General features: G+C 34.9%; 1 protein-coding gene across 1 annotated transcript; it reads left to right on the top strand.

Moving 5' to 3' along the window:
* Positions 1-6,160: 6,160 nt before the first annotated feature.
* On the top strand, positions 6,161-23,851 carry LOC110110384 (nuclear transport factor 2B). Its single transcript, XM_020841832.2, has 2 exons — positions 6,161-6,443; positions 23,488-23,851. The coding sequence occupies exons 1-2, from the start codon at positions 6,246-6,248 to the stop codon at positions 23,560-23,562; spliced, it is 273 nt and encodes a 90-aa protein (XP_020697491.1). The 5' UTR covers positions 6,161-6,245; the 3' UTR covers positions 23,563-23,851.
* The last annotated feature ends 615 nt before the right edge of the window (positions 23,852-24,466 follow it).

Below are 24,466 nucleotides of genomic sequence, written 5' to 3'. Positions count from 1 at the left end.
AAAATAGAAATATTAATATGAGACAGCATAATAGCCGCCTCAATAAAAATGGGCTGGAGGCTGAAGGCCTTTTCGCCTTCCCATTTAAAAAAATATATGTATACCCATTTAAAAAGATATTCAACATTTTAAATATGCAACATCTTTCACCTAAACCCTAAAAAAATATTCAACATTTTAAATAATTGAAATATGACTCAGTTGCTCAAAGACGACATCACAAAAAACAAAAAAACATATATAAATAGATTCATAAGCTTAAAGCAATCGTATGGCTTTTTGGCTTATATGTACATTATAATAGTCTAAGGCATGGTATAGCTTCAATCAATAGCATAACGTGGACCAAGCAATATCCATGACATCATACCAATCTATAAAAAAATAATAAAAAAAAAAAGTATAGCAAATTATGAGCTTTTTTTAATTTATCTATCATAATTTTAAAATCAAATCATCCAATTATTAATATCATATAAACAAAAAATATTATAAAATTTTAAAATAAATGTGGAATTTCATAAAAACTTTGTATTTTAAATTATATATATATATATATATATATAAATTGGTAGTCAACTTAGTAATAAATAATTTTAAAGTTTGAATAAACAAATTATAAATTATATCATTTTTTTATGCTAGCGAACATTCAGGAGAAAGTACAAATATATATTTTTGAAAGTTCAAGGAGGCTGTGAGACCTCAATGAAGTAGCCCGTGGTGCACCAAGAGGGAGGGGGTGGTGAATAAGTTATTTAAAAAATCCTGATGAATACTAATTTTTTTGTGATTTTCCTAAACATAAAATGAAGAACTTGATCACCATATGCAGAAGCTAATAAACTTAACAACAATTATAACAATGATAAGAATAATTGAATCAACTCAATCTAGCATCAACCACACATTTTCAACCAAGTAATTATCAGGGAAATAAATTGCATAAAGTAAAATACATAAAGTAAAAAAATAATCAGAAAGAACACACAAAATTTTATATTGGTTTGGTCAACCTCGGCCTACGTCCACTCCACAGTATCCTCAACTTTGAAAAATAATAAAAACTGACTCTCTTTTTGCTCCCACAATAAGACAAAGAAGCCTTTATATACTCACTTTCACCAAACCTGATGCGACGGAGTGTCGAATGCTATGTCACCTCCCCTGGTGATGGCAGCGAATCTTAAATCATTTTCTCCCTCATAGAGAAAGCTGATAACCATAAATCCTTTTTCTCCCTCATGGAGATGGCATAGAACCGAAATCCTTTCACAAGTAAAGAACATCAATTTTTTTTTCTCCCTCTTGGAGAAGGCAGAGTAGCCCGAGGATATGACTTAGAAGCCTATCTCCCAAGAGAGCCTTCAAGAACTCATCAAGGCCACGTGAGGAGAAAGGGTGTAGCTAGCCCTGAGCAACCATGTGATCCCCTTACACTCCTTCTCTCTCACGCTCAACCTCACCTTCTCCTTCCTCTCAAACCATGGATCTCTCTTACGAGCTTCCCTCTTAAAGCACATTTAGTAGTCACACAATCCTCTCCTCAGTACTAAGAGATTCTCAAAGCTTTGCTTAAGTATGGGTGGTTGCTCAACATATACATCATATTTGATTACCCCATTTAAGAAAGCACTCTTAACATCTATTTGATATTGCTTAAATTCTTTAAAATAAGCAAAGGCTACGAGCACCCTAATGACTTCTAGTCTAACTACAGAGGAAAAAGTTTCTTCAAAATAAATCCCTTCAATCTGATTGTTCTCCTTAGCCTCTAACCTAACCTTATTCCTCATTATTATTCAAGAATCATTCATTTTATTTTTGTACACCCACTTTATTTCAATAATACTCTAGTCCTTAGGTCTTTTAACTAATTTCTATATATTATTTCTAACAAATTGATTCAATTTCTCTTACATTGCTAGGAACTAGAATTCATCAAAAAAGACTTGATCTAAGTTGGTGGGTTCTATTATAAAAATAAATATATAATGATTAACCTCCTTCCTAAGTCCCTACGTAGTTCTAACACCTTATGATGGGTCTCTTAAGATTAGTTTTTTTAGGATAACTAGAAGAATATCTCTATCTCTAGGCAAATGCTCCTGAGATTAGATTCTAATATATCTCCTATAGTATTGGCTTGTACTCCTTCAATGACCTCTATTTCTTCTCTTCAAGTTGAGTTTCAAAGGTCCTATTTGATTCATCAAATACAATATGGGTTAACTCTTTTACTACTAAGGTCCTCTTATTGAAGATTTTATAGGCCTTCACTACAAATGAATAACCTAAAAAGATTCTTTCATCGGATTTTTGATCAAATCTTTCTAAGGGTGATTTTTCATTGATTAAGATAAAGTATTTACATCCAAAGACATGTAAGTGGAAAAGATTGGATGTCATACCTTTAAGGAGTTCATAGGATGTCATATTCAACTTGGATCTTACATTCATCCTATTCAAAACATAAGAAGCAATATTCACTGCTTTTGCCCAAAATTATCTAGGGATAGTGTATTCAGCTAACATTTCCCTAGCAGCTTCTACTAATATTCTATTTTTTTCTCTCAGTTATTCCATTTTGCAGAGGGGTCTTAGGGCAGAGAAGTTATATTATATACATATTTCTTAGCATAAAGATTCAAATTTAAATTGTCCACCATATTCATTTTGAATGGTTGAAATTTCATATCCTAATTTCATTTGAATCCAAGTGAAAAAAGTTCTAAATTTCTCAGATGACTCACTCTTTTATGCTAGGAATCTAACCCAAGTAAATCTAGAGTAGTCATATAATATCACAAATCTATGTCTTCCCTCTTAGGTTGGCTATACTAATAGGTCCAGATAAGTCCATCTGAAGAATTTATAGCGGCCTGGAGGTGTTGATGTCCTTAATTAAATGAAATGAAGACTTGACTTATTTTCTTAGTTAGCAATCATCACATAGGTGATTTTTAGTGAAGTCTAACTTAGGTATGCCTCTAACTAAGTCTTTTTGGATAATCTTCCTAAGAGTTTTCTTACTCGCATGACATAATCTCCTATGTCATAGCCAGGAATCATCAACAATTATTTTCAAGCATATAGAATTTGAATTTTCAATACAGTTCAAGTCTAGTTTGTAAACATTATTCATTCATTTTTCTTCTAACACAATTTAAACTAATCATGTATTTTTCAGAAAGAAAATTAATGTAAAACACTTTTCGCATAGTTGACCAATGCTCAGTAAGTAATGCTTTAAACCATCAACTACTAAAACATTTTCAATGATAAAGCTTTTAGCATTGTTGATTATATCTAAGCTCACTACTTTCCTAGTGGTGTTGTCTCATAATGTCACCTTGCCTCTTGATCTTGCCTCCAATGTGATGACCTTCTTTATATCATTAGACATATGTCTCAAGCTTCCACTGTCTAGATACCACATGCTCTCACTAGACCTTTTGTGAGAGCATACCTATAATATTATTCAAAGGTTAGATTTAGGTAGACAACATATAATCTTATTGACTTTTTTTAGAATTTGTTAGTTCTCTACCTAACGTATGCAAGGATGTCACTATTTGTGTAAACCTAGTATATATACATTTTCAAAAATTAATTCACTAGGTTTCATGTGAAATATTTTGTAAACATGAAGCATGATATTTAACCTAGATTATTTTACTTCACTAGTTTCTTCGTAGGTTATGCATAATTTATTCCAAATATCTTTTTCCTATGGTATAAGTTGATACACATATATAATCTTCAAATTTCCATACATAAAAGAAATAATTTAAACATTTTGTGTTTAGTTGGGCTAAATCCCTATCCTCATTACTCCATTTATTAAATAATAGTTTAGTTTTGATGTCATTCACAAGATAAAAAGGTGCATAATATCATTCTTGTACTAACATCCATATGTATCATCTATAGACTATAAGAAAGTAAACATGCAGAGTGTCAGAAGCTATGTCACCTCCCCTAATGAAGGCAAACCTTAAATCATTTTTATCCCTCTTGGAGAAAGCATAAAATCTCAAATCTTTTTTCTCCCCATTGGAGATGGCAGAGAAAAGGAATCATTTCACAAGTAGAGAACCTAAAATCATTTTTCTCCCTCTTGGAGAAGGCAGAGTACCCCGAGGACTTCACTTAGAAGCCTCTCTCCTAAGAGAGCCTTCAAAAAATCACCAATGCCATAGGAAAAGCAAGGGTGTAGTTAGCCCGGAGCAACCGTGTGATCCCCTCACACTCCTTCTCCCTCACGCTCAACTTCACTTTCTCTTTCCTCTTAAATCTTGGATCTCTCTCACAAGCTTCTCTCTCAAAGTACCTTCAGTAGTCACACAATCCTCTTATCATTACTAAGAGATTCTAAAAGCTTTGCTTAAGTATTGGGCTTCAAAAAACCCTAAAAATTCAAGTTTGCCATCACTGTTAGTACAATACGATTTGAGTTCATTTGTACGATCAATTAAAAATTAGACCCATACTGTACGTTATAAATAGTTGTTCAGACAAAACTGTTCAACTATTATATCATAAAAAAATTATATTGATCGGATAAAAATCTTTAAGAAAAATTGAGTTGAAAGCTTATAATCGAACTGAACGTCTCAAAAGGACGAACCCAATCACCAAAATCAGTCAAATCCAAGCCCAAATCAAAGGTCTAAAGCATATTTAAAATATTCAAAGCATAATTTGGATTACCAAATGAATTCTAAACGTGACATTCTTATAATCAAATTGAGTGGTTCGATGAGACAAATCAAATGAGCCCAAGATCGCTAAATTTTGATATCATTAATACATTCAAATGATCAATAAACGGACCACGATCAAATGGATTAATATCGACAATCCATTCAAACCACTCCCATCATGAACTTGATCTTCCCCATATTTACAAGTCATGCCATTCTCAAAAACCCATAAATAAGCCCCCATTCTTCATATGTAAGGGGGAGAAAAAGAGGGGAGGAAAAAGGAAGAGTTTGCCAATGTTTACTTGCCACCGGACTTCCTCCCGTTCATCGACCACCCCTATAGCTCTTCCCAACCACTGTTGGCCTTCCGCACATTCGTCGACCACTGCAGAAATTCCGCCTATTCATCGACCACTACGAGAGTTCTTCCTGACCACCACCGGACCTTAGCTAATTCATGGACCATCGTCGGCCCTCCGCCTATTCGTCGACAACTGCTGGAGTTCTTCCCGACCACTGTTAGCCTTCTGTGCATTCGTCAACCACCATAAAACTTCCACCCGTTCATCGACCATTGTCGGAGTTCTTCTTGACCACCGTCGAACCTCCTCTCATTCGTCGACCACTGCTAGCCTTCCACTCATTCGTCGACCACCACCAGACTTCAGCCCGTTCGTCGACCACCGCTAGAGTTCTTCCTGACCACCACTAGAGTTCTACCTGACCACCACTAGAGTTCTACCTGACCATTGTCGGCCTTCAACACGTTCGTCGACCACCGCTAGAGTTCTTCTCGACCACCATCACTGAACTTCTACCCGCCTGTCGACCATCGTCGAACTTCTGTCCTATTGTCAATCACCGTCGAAGTTCTTTTTGACAATTGACGAACTTTCGTCGGTTGATCAACACCAGACTTCTGTCGAACTCTCCAATCTATTATAATTCCACCATCTTCAAGCAAAAGAGCGAATCAAACTTTGTAATTCATTCAAATTTAGTGGAATTTTCCCATACGGGCGAGGCCCCGTGATTTTTCCATTTTTGGATTTTCCATGTAAAAAAACATATAGTGTTCTCTTCTCTCTAAACTATATATTCATATGTCAGATATACGTACATTATTAAGACGTTTTATTCCCTTACTCTACTGCCGCATATATTCTCGCCTGCAATAAAAACACATAACCAAGGCTTTATAAATACCCTTAAAGTGATAGATTAAACCATTTGAAGTAAAAATAACCTTAATAGAATTAATATGATGTCACTTAAAAATCTTGGAATAAAGAAAACTGAAATCATCTTATCCATTACTCAACCATTTAGCTTTAGATCTCTTCAACTAAAAAACTCACACTAAGGGGCTGTTTGGTATCGGATTTACAGCGGATTTAAGTCGGATTTAAGTTAAATCCAGCCAAAGAGTTTTTGTGCGCGCGTTAAATCCCGGTGGCCCGCGCATTCGTGGAACACTACTATCGGACCTTCGACACGAACCGTGCTGGCCTTGCGGGTCTGTATCAGGACAACTCGATGCTGTCCTTTGAGGGAGCAAAGACGCAGGGCGCCGCCGCCATCACCGCCAAGCTCACCGGCCTCCCATTCCAACAGTGCCAGCACAACATATCCACCATTGATTGTCAGCCATCCGGTCCTGCAGGTGGTGTGCTCGTCTTCGTTAGCGGTTCCCTACAGCTCCCCGGCGAGCAGCACGCGCTTAAGTTCAGCCAGGTTTGGTGTTGCCATCGCTTCGTATCTCATATTTTCTCATCTTATATTTATGATCTTGTTGTGTAGCTGTTTGGAGGATCTGAATTTCTTTTTATTTATTGTTGTATAATCTTCATTGATTTGCAGGCTGTTTTTACCTTTAATCTCTTAATCCATTAGGTCTTCCTTCTTTGGGGCTTTTTGAATGTAATTAGGACTAAATAAATCCAGATTTACCGAAGCCTTTAATTGTGGATTCGGTAAGTCTTGAGATTGTAAATCCTGAAAACTGTTATTGATGCAACTAAGAAGAGTGGTTTATTTAGATATATAAGGTGATCTGATTCATTAGACAAGTTAAATGTCAGTTAATTAAGGTAAGTATTACCTAATTTAACTTTAGTTAGGCTTATGGGGCTTTAATATATTAATCAGTTATTTATTAATAGAGTTAATTATATATTACTGAATCAGTGAAACTGAGAGTTCAAGACACTTTAGAGGACGATGTCGTCTAGAAATTAAAAAACTATTTTATGCCGACCAAATGAAGATTACAAAGAAAACTTGGCAAGAAATAGCTACTTGAAAAACCTCGCCTTTCCAGGGTATTTTTGCAGCCGGAATTGGATTTATGCTCTGGGAATTGATTGTTTGATCTCATGTAGTTTAGATTCTAAAGCAGCTTGACCTTCTTGAATCGAACATCCCATTTTCTCAACCCTCTTCCAACCAAAGGAAAATGGCAAAAGGTTTGCCAGTGGTTGCTCCATTTTGATGCTCCCTCTCTCTCGCCACCACCAGTTCCATGTCCGTGGGTTTCAATGTTCCAGCACTAGTTGCCTAATCCAAGATTTGGTGGAATTCCAGCAACCTTGAGTATTGTGGTTTTCATGAGATAAAAAGAATAGATAGACTATTGTGGCTTTTAACGAGACAATGAAATAGGAGAAACAATAAAATAAATAACTAGATTTGGATTTTTCTTGGTTCAAAATTGTAAAACTCAGATGTTTTCTTGAGTTGCAAATGTCTCAGATCAAGAGTAATTGTGATTTTCTTATTCCAATCATCCAGAGTTCCAAATTCCTCTTTGTAGTCATCATTTCAAGAAGATGCTCCAAAGAAAATTAAGGAGAAATGCATGATGATTAAATTGTTGTTGTTGTTTACCTCAAATTTCTGAAAGCATATCAATCCTATCTTCCTTGTTTTCTTCTAAACTAGATGTCTGCTAAAATCCTCGTAGCCATTGCCATTAAAACCTTTACCACTATTGTAACTTCTGCAAATGGCCTTTGTTGGCTGCAGGAGTGGTGCAGGATCTTCGATGATTAATTTTGGCAGAGTCCAAGACTTCACTATGATTTCCTTATCTTCCCAATTATCCAAAATGTGGGAACTCTTCCCCATTAGGAAAACCTGAAAACTAAACTCTCGAAAATTGAAATTCTCAAGGAAAAAAGAGCCTATAATAGACCCCAAACTCCTCAAGATCGTAATAATTGGTATTACAAAAGTACCCTCCAACAAAGTAGAAAAAATAATCCAAAGAAAATTTTATAAAAAAACTCTATCAACTAATTGAATTTTTCGATAAAGTCATGTTCCCTGGTTTGATGGAGACTCATCCTAGAAGTCTTGAATATTTTCTTACTCATATTAGGGTTACAACGGATCTATAACGTTGAATGTTGCAGATATGCTTGTCTCTCCAGTTAAGTCAACTTGGTAGAGATTTTACCATATATACTATATGGCCTGAAAAGAGCCATCAAGTTTGTATTTGAGCTTTGTAAATGGTCCTAAGGAAATTTTTTTGATGTGAATCAATGTAGGAATTGCATTTGGAAAATTAACATGAAAGTTATTCAAAGCGTTGTCAAAACAAATTTTATTACCAATAAAATAAAGGATTAAATTGTTCTAGGTAATTAACTTGCTTAGGCGAAGATTTGCTTTGAGATAACCAAACAATTCATAACAATCCCAAAATAAAAAGGTCTACTTAATTGCTCATAACAAAAATCCCACAATTAATAATGAAGAATTTCACCTTGAGTACCCTCTCTCTCTCGTTCACTCTTGGGCTTTTAGCGGAGAAACAAGAACCACACGAAGATGGAGAGCACCACTACGAAAAGGGAGACGAAAGACTTCGTGACCGGAGAGGTAGTCGCCGGAGGAGGTGGTGGTGGATGGCGTCTGATGATCGTCCAAGTGTAGTCACGAAACTGTCGGTCGAAGATGCTTGCGAGAATCGGGATGACTCGCTCCAAGTACTCTTCAATTGTGGCGTCGTCTTCAAATCCTACGCCAAAGCACGGAGATCGTAGGATATCAATGCTCCCGTCGGCGTGGAATACTAATCCCCACTCAAACTCCGGATCCGCCATTCAACATTGAGGAGGACGGAGAGTAGAGAAGGGTGGAATAGTTGGGCCGAGAGCTAGAGAGGGGGAAGAGGAAATCTGAATTTGAATTTCAGATTTTAAAATTGGAGGGAGGAATTATTTTGCTATTAATTTCTCCCTAAATTATGAGAGAGATGGGTGGTTAATAGGGGAAATTAAGTGGGAAATTAGTGGATGCTTAGGTGGCAAGTAGAGAGAGAAGGGCTAGGTGGAAGGGGGCCGGCCAAGCAAGGAGAAAGGGGAGGGATTTGATTAATTAGTGGGCCCCAAGGTTTTAATTAAAATTTGAGCTTTAATTTCAGATTTTAATTAATTAGGGAAGTTTCAAATAAGAGGGGGAGGGAAATTTGAATTTGAATTTGGATCATTAATCCTCAATCAATTATTCACTAATTTGAGGAGTCAAATTAGGAAAGCGATAAAAGAGAATTGATGGCTGAATTCAAACTTCTCCATGCACTGAAACTGGCGGGCTAAGCCAGGGAAAAGAAGATCCGGGCGGTAGAGGGGAGGCTGTGGCTGTGCTGGGCCGGCGGCAACAGGGGAAACGGGAGGGGAGATCGGCGGGATCTGAGTGGGCTTTGGGCCTAGTCGGCAGCAGGAAACGGGAATGGGGAGAGAGGTGGGTGCGGGATCCAGGTGGGCCGGCGGCTGGCTTAGCCGGCGGCAAGGAGGGAGGAAGGGGGGGTTTCGGTGGTTCTGGGGGGGGATTTGCTGGGCCGGCTGCAGGGGGGAGGGGACGGGTGAATGGGGAGGTGGTGGGGAAAGAAGAAAACAACAAAATAAAATAAAAGCCAAGAGCTCACCAAGGTGACTGTTGGGTATTTCGGATGGAGCCTCTCCTAGGCCTCCTCTCTTTCTCTCAAGCTCTCAAGCATGAAGACAAAGAAAACTCTCAAAAATTTTATTAATCCAACATTAAGCTCATACAATAAGAGGAGACCCCTTTATAAAGGTCTCAAAGCATGAAAAGAAAAAGACTCACATGCCCATTGGGCTACAACAAACACTACGCCTTCATAAGGGCGAAATCGTCACTAGTACATGAAATAAAAGATACATAAAATAAAATAACATAAAAGACATGACATCATCAAAAATATAAGCTCCCGATCGTAGCCGTCGATCTACGATTCCTTCGCCGATAAACCTGCCTAAAATGTCTGTCGATGACCTCATCAATTTTCCTTTGCAAATGAATGCACTTTTGATTACCTCCTTTAAAAGAAACTAAACTTTCAGATTTGTTAGCTTGACTTCCGCACATAGTATTCCTTTTTATGATCATAACTCATGCCTGTTGATGTGGCTTCTCTTCTCTCACTAGCTCGTTTACTTTCTTCTATATTGGATTCAATGTTATTGGTTACCAGAGTTTGAGACGGCAAATAGTGACCCTCCACAAGACTTCTTTTATGATATTAAGATAGCATCTTGCATCAAGCATCATGGAACACACAACCTATTCTTCAAAAATAGATATACATCTTGAAGATGGAATTAATTTAGCATTTTTTTGATGATGCTGCCATTTTTTTGCCAAAATCTCTATTGTTAGGATAAAGTTTTTAAATATCTTAAACCAGTATTTTGGAGAGTACTGTGGCTATGGGAATCAACAAATCTGTTTTGAAAGTTGGATTTGTGCTTCAAGATGCACTGGAAAGAAGAAATGAATTTAGCCTACTCTACATTTTTATCTGTACTTAAGCTTGCTTTGGCTATATAGGCAGTTTAGGACTTCATGATCAAATAACAAGATGACTTCTTGACCAGAAAATAGTATTTCCTATGCTCAAAGGCTTGAACGATGGCATAGGATTTCTTGTAATAACTGAAGTATTTCCATCATGTCTTATTTAACCATTTACTGCGGAATGCGATTGCTTGCTTTCCTTGGACTTAAAATGACACTGATTCCAACATTAGAGGCATTAAAGTCCACTTCAAAGACAATCAAGATCTGTCAAAACCACCACATGAGCTGTATAACAATTTGCTTCACAATATCAAGGCTAGATTGGGTTGTTGATGCCCACACCAACTTGTCCCTCTTGAGTAGTTCTATCAATGTAGTGCCCAAAAATCTGAAATTTTGATTGAAGGACATATGTCCATGAAAGCTCATACATCCCTAAAAGATTGAATCGGCCATCCAAGATAGCCTTCACTTTCTCATCCTTCTCAAACAAGAGATGACATACCCAAATAAGTTAATCTTACTTGTTAATTGACATGTCTTTGGATTTATATATTGTTTTTTTGCTCCTAGTATCTTAAAGAGTTGATGGTTTTTAATACATAAGTATACGTAAGGATGTCATTGAAGTACATTGCTATGGATTTGCCAATCAATGTGTGGTATACTTGCATCATAAGGCGATTAAAGAAGTTGGGTACATCGGAAAGATTGAATGATATTACCATTTAATCATATTGGCAATATCTTATTTTGAATGTTCCCTTCGATTCATCTTTCGACTTCCATTATATTGGATAGTATCCTCTACAGAATTTGATCATGGAGAAAAGAGATGCTCCATGAAATTGATCAAAAAGATCATCTATATTGGGTGTCAAAAATTGATATGGTGCATAGTTAAATAGCCCATACACATTTGCTAAGCATCGTCTTTCTTCAAAACTGTCACTCTCTCATATTAGTACCCAGACAAGGAGCTCTTCAAATTGGTCTTTGTACTTTAGTTGCATCCATATGCTGACCAATGTGGATTAACAACCTTTAAAATGAAATCAATCATTTATTATATCTCACATAGGTGGGCAAACTAGCTAGGAGATTAGTAGGACACACATTCCAATATGGTTCTAATTAAGATGTCTTGTTGGTGAAAGTACTTGTCCTGTTGTTTCTTGCAGCTTAGGATCAATAAAAATGGACATTTTAGGGTGAGGAATTTTGTGTCCTGGGCTTTAGTGCTGAATTTATGTGTTTTTTGCACTTAATCTCAGTGGGAACCTCTTCATAGTATACTCTACTTATGACCCGTTCTGTTGAAAATTGTGGAGCTTGATGAAGGCATGTTAACGAAAATGAGAGGGCAGGTATCTTCGTTGCAACTTCTTCATCTTTTCCCACATCACAATCCTGCTTTTGCCTTTGCGATTTTGGTTCCTTTTAAGTTTTCCACCAAATGGAGGCATTATTCTTCAAATTGGTGCCGACTAACTTATATCGCTGATTAGTTAGGACACTTTTTGGTTTTAAAAAACATGCTACATAGTGTGTGACAAATCTATGAAGTCATCTTGATTTAAATGTGTTTGAATTTTATAATATCAACCTTCACCCCAAAATTTTGATATTGCCTTCTAGGTTCTTGGAATCCGTTGATAGGATCTACTCATCTGTGTTTTTTGTAATATTTAACGGAAAGTGCTCTCCATCTCTCATTCTTCTTGATTGTTATCTTAATTGAAATAATGCACCCCATATTCATGCCAATCGTACATTACTAGAATTCATAAGCATTGAATTCTTTATTGCAACACTTCTGTGGTGACTTCCTAAGCTGAACGATGGAGATTCTTTTTAGGATATATCTTAACCTAGCACTATGATACCAAAACTTGACATCAAGAGATGTTTGAGAAATTTTACAAGTAAACTTTACAAGACCAAATGTCGCCAAGAAACTACTGAACTCTAACCCAATAAAAATTAAAAAGAAAACTTCACAATAAATAACTGCTTCAAAAACCTCAGTCCCAAAGGATTCCCACATTTGGAATTAGATTTTGTTTCAAGATTTGACTTTTCGATCCCGCCTCTAGGCCTTGTTGAATCATCCAATCTGTTGTTTTGTCCCTATCCAGTTAAGGGAAAACACCAAAAGAATGGCTCGTGTATGCTGCACCATGACCATCCTTCTCTTTGCACCTCTAGCTTCCGGCCTATGGCATTTCAATGTTTTGGTTGCTAGAGGCAGAAGCCAAAGCAGGAAACCTAGAAGAACTACTCAAGTTGGGTGGAAAGCTGTTTCTACCAATTTCAGCCAATACGAAAGCAAAATTTTCAAACCTGCTTCTTCGACTGTTAATGACCACTCAATAAACAATAACACCCATGCTGTTGAAACTTCCAAAGAACAAGATTTCAACCTTAACATCCCTCCCCAAGCCCAGCTGGTTGTATCCTCTCAACTCTCGTCCCTAACCCAAAATAAATTCTCAATTCTAAGCTCTAATGATGAAACCCCCTCATAAACTATAATTGATTCTAATCTAGGTTATGTAATCTGGCAACAGCAAAATACCTCAAACACTACCGAAGACCAACCTCCACCAAGCCCAAGAAACCGGCCTCCCACCATCCCTCAAAATTTCAATGACAACCAGCTTTTATCTCTCAGAATGTTGGAGGCTTTAATGGGTTGAATACAGTTCTCATTTGCAAGAATTTGATTCAGTCCTTTAATGTTGATTTTTTTTTTTTTTTGGCATTCTAGAAGCCAAAATGAATACCTCTCAATCCGACTTGTGGTTTAAACTCTCATAAGCTTTATGACAATGATGAAGTTATCACAACTTCTCTCACTCTCAACGTAGCAGAATTTGGATCAAATGGAATGCTACTAAAGTCTGTTTATCCTAATTAATATTGAAAAGTCTGTCGTGGGACCATTTTTTTTTCCTGCCTGCCATTTATGCTGCAAAAATTGCTGTTTGATCCTGCCTCTTGGCCAACCTGCTGTTCTGTCCCTGTTTCAATCAAAGAGAAAACACCAAAAGGATGGCCAACTATCATTCTCTTAGCAACTCTAGCTTCAGGCCTATGGGGTTTCTCAATGTTTTGGTCGCTATCTGCTGTCATCCTACTCCTAAAACTGTTTCTTGGTATCCGTGTTTTACTTGAATTTCCAGCAACTTCCAGTTAGGGATTCAATGAATAGATAGATTAATTAGTGTTTATCAAAGATAAAACAAAATAAAAGGAAACAGAAGCATTGAGCATGATTTGGGTGTTTATTGGTTCAAGAGTTTATTACACCCGGGCGCTGCACCGGCGCCCGGGTGCAGTGTTAAATAGGCAAGGGTTCCCGCATCAAGGACGGATGTGGGCAAAGAAGCTAGTCCATGATACTAAAATTAGGATAGGAACTTGGAATATAGGTTCCCTTACAGGTAAATTAATGGAGTTAATAGATATTATGATTCATAGGAAATTAAATATTTTATGCATTCAGGAAACTAAGTGGGTTGGAGAGAAGGCCAAGGAAATCGATAGTTTAGGATTTAAACTTTGGTATTCGGGTAGGAGTCGTACTAGAAATGGTGTAGGTGTCATTATAGATAAGAGTTTAAAGGATAATGTTATAAAAATTAATAGGATTGGTGATAGAATTATAGCTTTAAAGATTGTTGTTGAGGATAAGATTGTTAATATTATAAGTGCTTATGCTCCTCAGGTAGGTTTGGATATAAGTTCTAAATTAAAATTTTGGAATGACTTAGAAGAATTAATACAAAATATACCTCTTGAAGAAAGAGTTTTTATTGGAGGAGATTTAAATGGACATGTTGGTAAAGAGGTAGTTGATTTTAAAAGCATTCATGGTGGCCATGGATTTGGAACGACGAATGAAGGTGGCAAGACCATATTAGATTTTTGTTTAGCTTATGATTTTTCAATTGCTAATACCTTATTTAAGAAAAGGAATGAGCATCTCATCACTTATAAAAATGGATATAGTACAACCAGATTGACTATTTTCTTATTAGAAAATTAAATCGTTTAGATTGCAAAGATTGTAAAGTTATTCCGAGTGAAAATTTATGTACCCAACATCGATTATTAGTTTTGGACTTTAAGATAAAGGGGCATAAAATAAAAAATAAAGTAAAACGTTTTTCGAGGATTAGATGGGGGCATTTAAAGAATATTAACCAAAATATTTTTGTGAGTAAGATTTTAGATCTTAAGATTTTGTCTGTGCATGAGGATGCTAATGTTATGTGGGAAAAAGTGGCTAGTGATATTAAGAATACTGCAAAAGATGTGCTTGGAGTATCAAAGGGAAAAGCTCCTAATAGTAAAAATAGTTGGTGGTGGAATCCAATTGTGCAAGAAAAGATTAAAAATAAGAAGATTTGTTATAAAAATTGGTTTAATTTTAAAAATTCTGATAATTGGGAATTATATAAAGTGGCTCGTAAGGATTCTAAGAAAGCAATATGCGATGCAAAGACATTAGCTTTTAGCGATTTATATAATAGATTAAATACTAAGGAGGGAGAAAGATATATGTATAAGTTAGCCAAACAAAGAGATAGGAGTAGTAAGGATTTAGTTCAAGTGAAGTGTATTAAGGATGAAGATCAAAAAATACTTTTCTTAGAAGATGATATTCAACAAAGATGGATGAGATATTTTGCTAAACTTTTTAATGAAGAGTGTGAAAATAAGATTGACTATAGTGACCTTAGCACCCTAAATGAAAGTAAAGATTTCTGTTTTTATCGGCGTATTAGTAAAACTGAAGTTAGAGAGGCTTTAAATAGAATGAAGGGTGGAAAAGCTGTTGGACCTGATGATATGCCAATAGAGGTGTGGAAATGCTTAGGAGATGAAGGGATTTCTTGGCTTACTAAACTTTTTAATACTATTTTGAAGACTAAAAAGATGCCAGATGAGTGGAGAATGAGTGTATTAATTCCTATTTTTAAGAATAAAGGCGATGCACAGGATTGCACGAATTATAGAGGTATTAAGTTAATGTGTCATACTTTAAAACTATGGGAGCGAGTTATGGAGCATAGGTTGCAGCATGATACTAATGTTTCTCAAAATCAATTTGGATTCATGCCGGGTAGGTCGACTATGGAAGCCATACATTTATTAAGAGGTTTGATGGAGAAATATAGAGAAAATAAGGAGGATCTACATATGATATTTATTGATTTAGAAAAAGCATATGATAAAGTTCCAAGAGAAGTGCTATGGAGAGTTCTTGAAAAGAAAGGAGTCAATAATGCTTATATTCAAATCATTAAAGATATGTATGCAGGAGCTATTACTTGTGTTCAAACACAAGGTGGATTGACCAAGTATTTCCCTATTTCGGTTGGGTTACATCAAGGATCAGCCTTAAGCCCATATCTATTTGCTTTAGTCATGGATGTTCTCACTAGACATTTGCAAGATGATGTACCTTGGTGTATGCTTTTTGCTGATGATATTCTTCTTGTTGATAAGACTAGAGAGGGAGTTGAAGGTAAACTTGAATTATGGAGGTCAACCTTAGAGTCTAAAGATTTTCGCTTGAGTAGATCTAAAACGGAATATATGGAGTGTAATTTTAGCAGTAATAGTCCTAGTGAGGGGATTGTGACTTTGGGCGATCAAGTCATTAATAAGAGTACACGTTTTAGATATCTTGGATCTATTGTTCAGAGTGATGGTGAAATAGATGGGGATATTATCAGCAGAATTCAAGTTGGATGGTTGAAGTGGAGGAATGCATCGGGCTTGTTATGTGATAGAAATGTACCCCTCAAACTTAAGGGAAAATTCTATAAGATGATAGTGAGGCCTGCAATGCTTTATGGTGCCGAATGTTGGCCATTAAAAGAGAAGCATAATACTAAGTTAAGTGTGACAGAGATGAGGATGCTCAGGTGGATGAGTGGCTTTACCCTTAGAGATAAGATACGAAATGAACATATACATGAAAAGGTTGGAAATCTGAAGTTTTCAGATTTGCTCTCGCCTCTAAGAAATCAGAAAAAATCAATTCCAGCTTCAGTACTGGGAAGGAAAATCATAGAGGGGCTTTAGTCTTTAGTCCAGCAAGTCTTGACCGTGAGAGAGAGGAGCTTGGAGAAAGAAATAAGCAGGCATAAGAGGGAGGCGGCTGTATGAGGTGAGTTAGGGAAAAATAATTTACTTCCTATTCCCAATTCCAGATTTAGGAAATAAAACCAGAGATTGGATTTAGGGAATTTCGGGTAGGGGCCAGGATAGAGATTTAAAATTATTTCCCAAAGCAATAGTGGAGGATTAGGAAATAAATTTTAATCAAAGCCAATAAATAGAGGATGAGGCCGGCAACATCCAAAGGGGAAGATGGGTCTAGAGCAATCAATTGGGTTACCTAATTTGGGCTTTGGGATTTAGGAAAAAATTATTTAGATCCATTTGAATTTAAAATTCAAATAGAACTCATTTACAACTTTCCAAAAATAGAACGACAAATTAGGAAAAATTTCAAATTAGTTGGATTTGAATTTTGAAAACCGCCCAAAATTAAATTACCCAAATTAAGCAAGGAATTAAGGATGAGGAGGTGGATGGGGAACCAGCGGTTAGAGGGTTGGCCGGCAGTATGGGAGCTTGGGTGGGATGTTGGCCCAGTGTTGGACGGGGAAAAGAGGGGTTTACGGGTGAGGCTAGAATCCGGCGGCCAAACGAAGACGGGGAGGAGGAAAAAGATGAAGATAACGACGAAGAGCAATAAGAAGGAACAAAAGCAAATAAACAAAATATCAAAGATACAACCGCGAGCCCGGACACATCCTGCGGCTGACGGGTACTACGTTGCCCTTCTCCAAGGGACTTCACGCCACGAGCCCGGACTCATCCTGCGGCTGGTGGAAACTCCGACTCCCTTCCATAGGGATTTCACTAACGTTCTTCCCAAAGAATCCAAGTGCAAAACGCAAATTTTATTTATTAATAATCCATCATCTCCTAATACAAGAGCAAATGCTTCTATATAGGCCTTAAAAGAAACTAAAAGACAATTTTGCCCCTTGGGCTTACATAAAATAAATCCCTTAAGGGTAAAAAAAGAAAAATGCATACTTAAATAAAAATTACAATTAATAAAATAAGATAAAATGAAGGGATCTCGGCCGTCGATCTTGATCTCTTCGTTTGATTAATGCCCACCGTCGGATGTCCGCATCAAGTTCTCTTGGCTGTTGCTACCTCGCTGCTGGAACTTCTGCAACTGACCTTGGTTGGCCACATGAGATGTCACAAGAAATCTGGTGATCGATTAAGACAGTCGGGACCTCACTGTCATCTTCATCTCTTCCTACTTTTCCAGAACCTGAGAGTTCCTTCCCCAAATCAGGAAAGGATGATAACTAAACCAAAAAAATAATAATAAAATGCTCGTGGAAGATCCTTTGAATAAACGTGATACTCATGAAAATAATTTCTAACTTTAAAAAACACCTTGCTTAAAAAAATAAGAAAAGCTGTCCAAGAAGAAGAAAAAATATAATTATATGAATAACTCTATTAGCAAATTCAAATATATGATTATGAAAATTACTAACTCATATGATTATGTGATTATTAATTAATTAATAATTTGGATGTTGATTTATGCTTATTATGGATTAAAATTGGTTTAAATATCTAATTAATATTTTATTTTAATAATTATTGATTGGATAGTTGCTTGATTAATAATCATGAATTGAATAATTTTAAGCCCTTATTAATCAATAAGTAGATTAATGATGTTGTTTTTAATTTATTAAACTCATTTGTTTATATATGCATTAATTACCTGAAGTAATTAGTAGAAAATTGGTGATTAGGTGGCAACTTAAGCAAATTTGGCATGTTTGGCTACTTAGTGTTGGAGTAGTACTAGGAAAGCTGAGGAATTTTGTCGAAATGTTGCTGAATTATGTTAAATTATATTTATGTCCTTTCCGTTTTATAGATGAAAAATAAAGTTAATATTTTTGGTAGTTTTTCTGATCTAGGCTTATGTTTGGTTTTATTTTCTTATTTGCGTAGCATTACTAGTGCTGATTAGTAATTAATTAAACTTATTTCGGTATAGATAACTGAACTTATGTTTAATTGTACGAATTAGTTAGTAATTAATTAATAACTATGATATAATGTTTAAATATAGATTGGTCAGTACCTAAAAAGTTTAATTGGAGACTAATTATACTATGACCAGATAAATCAGTTGCATAGTGTTTCATTCACCTAAGTAATTGTGATCTTAATTTAAGCTGATCAGCTATTAACTAGTTTACTTGGTTATTTCTTAGTGTTGGATTGGATTAATTATAATTAATTTGACTTTGTTTAGGATTTACCTATTATAACTTAATATTGATTGAATTAATTAGGAATTAATTAATAAATTTGCCTAATTAGACATGCCACTTTCCCTTATATGCCTTCTCCCTCTTTCTATATTTCTATTGCTTTCCCTCCCCACAATCTAATCCTTAATCCTTATTGGTTGTTTGGTTGCTTAGCCTTAGTAAGATTTAAGGGAGATTTTGCTTAATCTTGTTAGGGTTCTTGAGTAGGTCAGGCAGGCCCATAAGCCCTTGATAGCTTTAATAGACTACTTGTAATTAGTATAAGCTCAAATGGACTAAACACGGTTCAGGGCCAACTCATTAATCCATTTATCATTTTAATGCCCCATAATTTTCTTAATTAATTGTTGCTGAGTGATTTGAAATTAAAATACCATTAATATTAGCATAAGCTTTTATAGCTATAATAAATTCTTAGCAATATATCACGTATGCTTTTTATTATATTATGTATCAAACTTGTATGTATTACATATATGTATTATTGATTTTGAGCTAACATGGATCAAATGTCTTCAAGCTATTATAAACTTGCAAATAACTCAAAATGATTTTCAAGCCAGCACGATCATGTGAAACTCGGCTCAATAGGTTTGAATTATTATAATTCACTTAAAAATCAACTGAATTTCGCATTATATTATAATTTTTTCTAAATGTGTGTTGATGGGTGGCCTATCAAAGCCTATTATAAATCTGTAGTTGCCCAATTTTGTAATGTGCTTGGAAAGGTCTATTTAAATGGACTTCAATGCGCTTGAGTAATCCATTTGACGCCCCTAAAGTTTGTAAAAAAAAAACTTGGGTCTGTTTGGAATTTGGATTTTTCAAAGACATGATTTGGCTGGATTTAAGAATTTAATTTTTAAAATCCTAAGTTTAATGAATCTAACTAGCCCAATAATGTAAGGCTCTTGAGGATATAAGGATTTAGCTTTTTGTTGTGGCTTATCATTTTATAATTATGCTACCTTGTAGCTCCAATGGGTTCTTTATTATGATAATTAATAAAAGAACATAATTAAGGCTTAAAGAATTTAAATGAACATTTTTACATCTAAATAAATATGATCAATTGCTTAGGTTAAGTGGTTTATTTATTAGGGAAATAACATTTAATTAATTTAATCTATGACGTATTCCATTAGCAGTCTCACTTAAACACTAATTTACCTAATTAAGCCATCATTTAAGATCTAATTAGTATAAGTTAATATATAATAATTAGTCAATTATTAAAATAAAGGGTAATTATTATTTTAGTTAATCAGCTTATTTAAGTTCATTTAATTTCTAATTAGAATAATTATTTTCTGATTGGCATTAATTATACCTTATTAAGTTTGAAATTATCATCTTAATTATTCATTAATCATAAAAAACAAGTCTAATTAAAACTCATATTTAATTAATGGCGATTGAGAATTTGATTCTTAACAAAATACAATGGAGTAAAATGATTCATATAGCCAACCCCACGTAGTGGGATAAAGGCTTGATGTTGTTGTTGTTGTTGTGGTGTTGTTGTAAGCATTTTAGTTATTAAATAATTAATAATTACTTAGGTAATTCAAATATTAATTTATTAATCATTCGTTTATATATAGCCTGTTATCTAATCATTAATGTTCTACTAAACTAATCAATGTTTTAAATAATTAGTTTAAATAGTTTAAATTTGCTGAATATTCGGTTAGACTTGTATTTAGATTGTACTCAGATGAAATACCATTACCTGACTTGAGTCTTGATTTGATTGGGATTACTTTTTGTTTAAGCTTGGGTTGCTGTTTGGATGACTCCATGTAGTATAGAATAAATGGCTTAATGTACGACACCATTGTGTAATTATGAGTTCTTAAAATTAACATTTTAGTTTTCTTGCTGATTTTTTATACTAACTTTGTATAATTATGATTACTTGTATGTCTGGATCATTGTTGAGAACATTGTAAGTCATTTCTCTGCATTGCATCTCAATAATGTGATTGTTTTAATTGCATATTTTCTTCTTTCGTTTTGGATCTCTAATGAAGGGTTTTTTTTCTTTTATTAAATAGGTGCTAATGTTGCATCCATGTTTACCTTGATGAAATTTTCAAATTGTCACTAAAGCTTTTCTTTTTTACTTATTACAAGCATATCATGATGAAATTTTCAAATTGTCACTAAAGCTTTTCTTTTTTACTTATTACAAGCATATCATGGTGAAGCATTTTTTTCCAAGGATATGGCGGATGAGTAATGTCTAGAGTGTTTTAAGCGTGTGGTATATCAACTCTGAGTTCCGCAAGTGTTGTTCATACATTTATTGATGGCACTGGTATTTTTTGTCAAGTTGTTTTTTTCATGCAATTCAAAATTTTGAACTCATGGATTTCAGCTTCACTGAATGTTTGCGTGTACTTTTCAATGAAATATGTTATCAGCATCTCTCATCTTTTTTGAAGCTTTAGATATACAGACTTGAATGTATTTTGTTCTGGTGCATATGCTTATGCAAAGTCTCACATCTTTATAGAAGATCAAATGGAGAATTTATAATATTGGCTACAAATCCTTAGAATAAGGTCGAAAGCACCAATCACAATTCTTTGATTTGCTTTTCTTATTAATGTAAGTTGATTAAGATTTGGTCATTAGTGTTTGTTCTTGGCATTGTAATGTTCTAACTACGAAGTTGTGGCAATATTTGTTTTTGGAGAAATTACTAATTACAAATTATGTTCTTAACTCCCATGTGCAGACAAGGAATTAGATGCAAGTACATAATTGTGTAATCTGTGTATTCCAATAAGTGAAGTACATAGACTACATGATGTGCATTACGACGAAAAGTTGGCTGCGCAACTGTTTACTCAATCAAGTGGCGTACACAATTGAGTATATAGTTGTGTATTAACACTTCGTTGGCTATCCATATGTAGAGTTGCATAGAGTGTCCACAACAAATGATTTCTCTTGCTTTGAACTTCAGTTTGATTGATTCTTTGTATTTTTTTTCTTTTCAATGATTGTCATAGACGAACCCTTAGTGGTGTCATTGTTTTGATGAATTATTTTATGCGGACACCGGATGGGGAGCATCGTTCGGTTTATCTCTATGAATAGTAAAAATGCAGTGAAATTGTGTTTTTATTGTTCATGCTGCGCTTTTACTGTTCATAGAGACAAAACCGGACGGTTCTTCCCATCTGGTGTTTGCACAAAATAATCTCTCCAAGGTGGTGTCATTGTTTTAAGCTTCTGCTTCACTTCAGATGATTATAATTCATTTTACTCTTCTTTGGAAAGCTAGAATTCCGTTTACTAATTTTATTGCTTAAGTTTGAGAAGTGAGCTTAGCCCATTAACTAGGCTTAAACTGTTCGTTTATTAGTTTTAGTGCCATGACAGACTAGTTAGAGCATGATTATCATCACAGCGATCTTTAGCCTTATCCCAAACTATTTGGTTAGCGATATTTGACTGGAGTCTCTTTGTATGGATGCCCATCTACAAACTAATGAAAGTATGGACAATAAACCTAAGTAAACTTAAGTTACTTAAGAGAAACTCATAGGAATAGCTGATTGGTGGTTCCGTAATGGTTTGATGTTAAATTATGTGCTTGGTGTGATAATAATGTAATTGATGAAATGAGTATGTCATGATTCTGTTACTATTGCATGAAAACAATTGGGCGAAACGGTATTGCTTGTGCATTGATTAATATTCTCTTAGAAGAGAGGTGATGCGCTTGAAATGTGTGTTTAAATAACAATTTAATTGACTATTTTTTACACTTTTTTTTTTCTTTTTATTACTTTTTTTTTTCTTCATGCAAGCTCTGTTATTTTAACTAATGAAATGTTTAATTGTTTTGGTGCTCGCTTGGTTTTTATTTTCTTAATTCATTTTGTAGGCATTCTGTCTTAATGATGTTCATTATTCATGTACACTTAAACTTGTTTTTAAAAATATTCTGCCTCATCCATTTTTAGATTCTTTATTATTTTAAACTTGGATTTTCATTTGCTTGGTTCGTTTTATGGTGCCGAATGTTGGCCATCAAAAAAAGAAGATGCTCAGGTGGATGAGTGGCTTTACCCTTAGAGATAGGATACGAAATGAGCTTATACGTGAAAAGGTTGGAGTAGCGCCAGTGGAAGATAAGAATAGAGAGAGACGCCTTAGATGGGTTGGTCACATAAAACGGCGGCCTTAGATGGAAAGTATTAGATTTGACTTCATAGTAAGAAAGGTAAAGGTAGACAACAAAAAACTTGGTTAGAAAATATTAGAAATGATCTTTCCTTATTAGATTTAAATGAGAATTTGACTTTTAACATGACACAATGGAGAAAAAGGATTCATTTAGCCGACCCACGTAGTGGGACAAAGGCTTGATGTTGTTGTTGTTGTAACTGATTTGAGCAATACAACCAAGAAAGGGTTAATACATTACTATTTTTAAGTAAATATGTTGGCTGCATTCTAGAACCCAAGCTGACGATTGTATTTTCATTGTGAGTTAACCGTTTAAGAAAACACTGTTTTTGCTGCAGATGTTCCATTTGATACCAACACCACAGGCTAGCTTCTATGTGCTGAATGATATTTTCAGGCTGAACTATGCCTGAGATCCCACTGTTTGAAGAACTTAAAGAACATAAATTCTCCTTATGCTTGTATGTTTCCCATCAATGTTTATGCGTATTTATTTATTTTGCACTCTTGATGCTATTTGTCTGCCTCTTCTGTCAAATTAATGGCAGGTTGCTCTGCATCTCTCAAAATTATGCTTGATTAAACTTTTGAAAATCTTTATCGGTCTTTTGCGTTACTTTTATTTGTACCACTACTATTGCAGGAGACAATCATGTAAGCTTTATGTCTGGTTTTCCATTTATAAAGAAGGATTTGTGTTTTTTTTTGGCTTTTATAGCGGATTTCTATATTTGGCCATGCAAGCGTCAGTTTTGAAGCTTAAGGATTTGTTTGGGATGACTTTTTTATTACTTAAAGTAGTTTTTTAGTATAAAATTAAAATTTTGGTACTAAAAAGATGCTTTAAGAAGCAATAAGAAAGCCGTCTCAAATGAAGCCTAAGTTTTTGTATGCTTTGGTAGGAATGTTGCCTAGTTTTGCTATGATATTTGTCGTCACGTACGTTATGGATAAGTTTGTAGCATGATAAGAAAAAATAGAGTATGGAAGACGCATAACTACAAGATTCAAATGAAAATAGATTTTTTCAAAGACATTTAGGCCAATTAAGGTAAATTCATACACATCATAATATATGCAGGATTTGAATTCAAAACCTCTTGGTTGATAGCTAAAGATTTCAATCAACAGATGAGCTGCGTTTCAAATGAAAATAGAAAACTATATTAAGGATTAGTTATCTTTTTAGGAAGTTGAAGCATCTTTCAGTTTTGGGAATTGGTCTTTTATATTTGCATGCATAAGATAATTCAAAGGTACTTTGATGTATACCTTTTTAGATGCTATAATTTTATTTGGTGAGATATCCACTACAAT

The sequence above is a fragment of the Dendrobium catenatum genome, unplaced genomic scaffold (genome assembly GCF_001605985.2).
Source record: "Dendrobium catenatum unplaced genomic scaffold, ASM160598v2 fragScaff_scaffold_421, whole genome shotgun sequence".
Lineage (NCBI taxonomy): Eukaryota > Viridiplantae > Streptophyta > Magnoliopsida > Asparagales > Orchidaceae > Dendrobium > Dendrobium catenatum.
The sequence above is the reverse complement of the archived record's forward strand: the minus strand, read 5'-3'. Positions and strand labels throughout refer to the sequence as shown.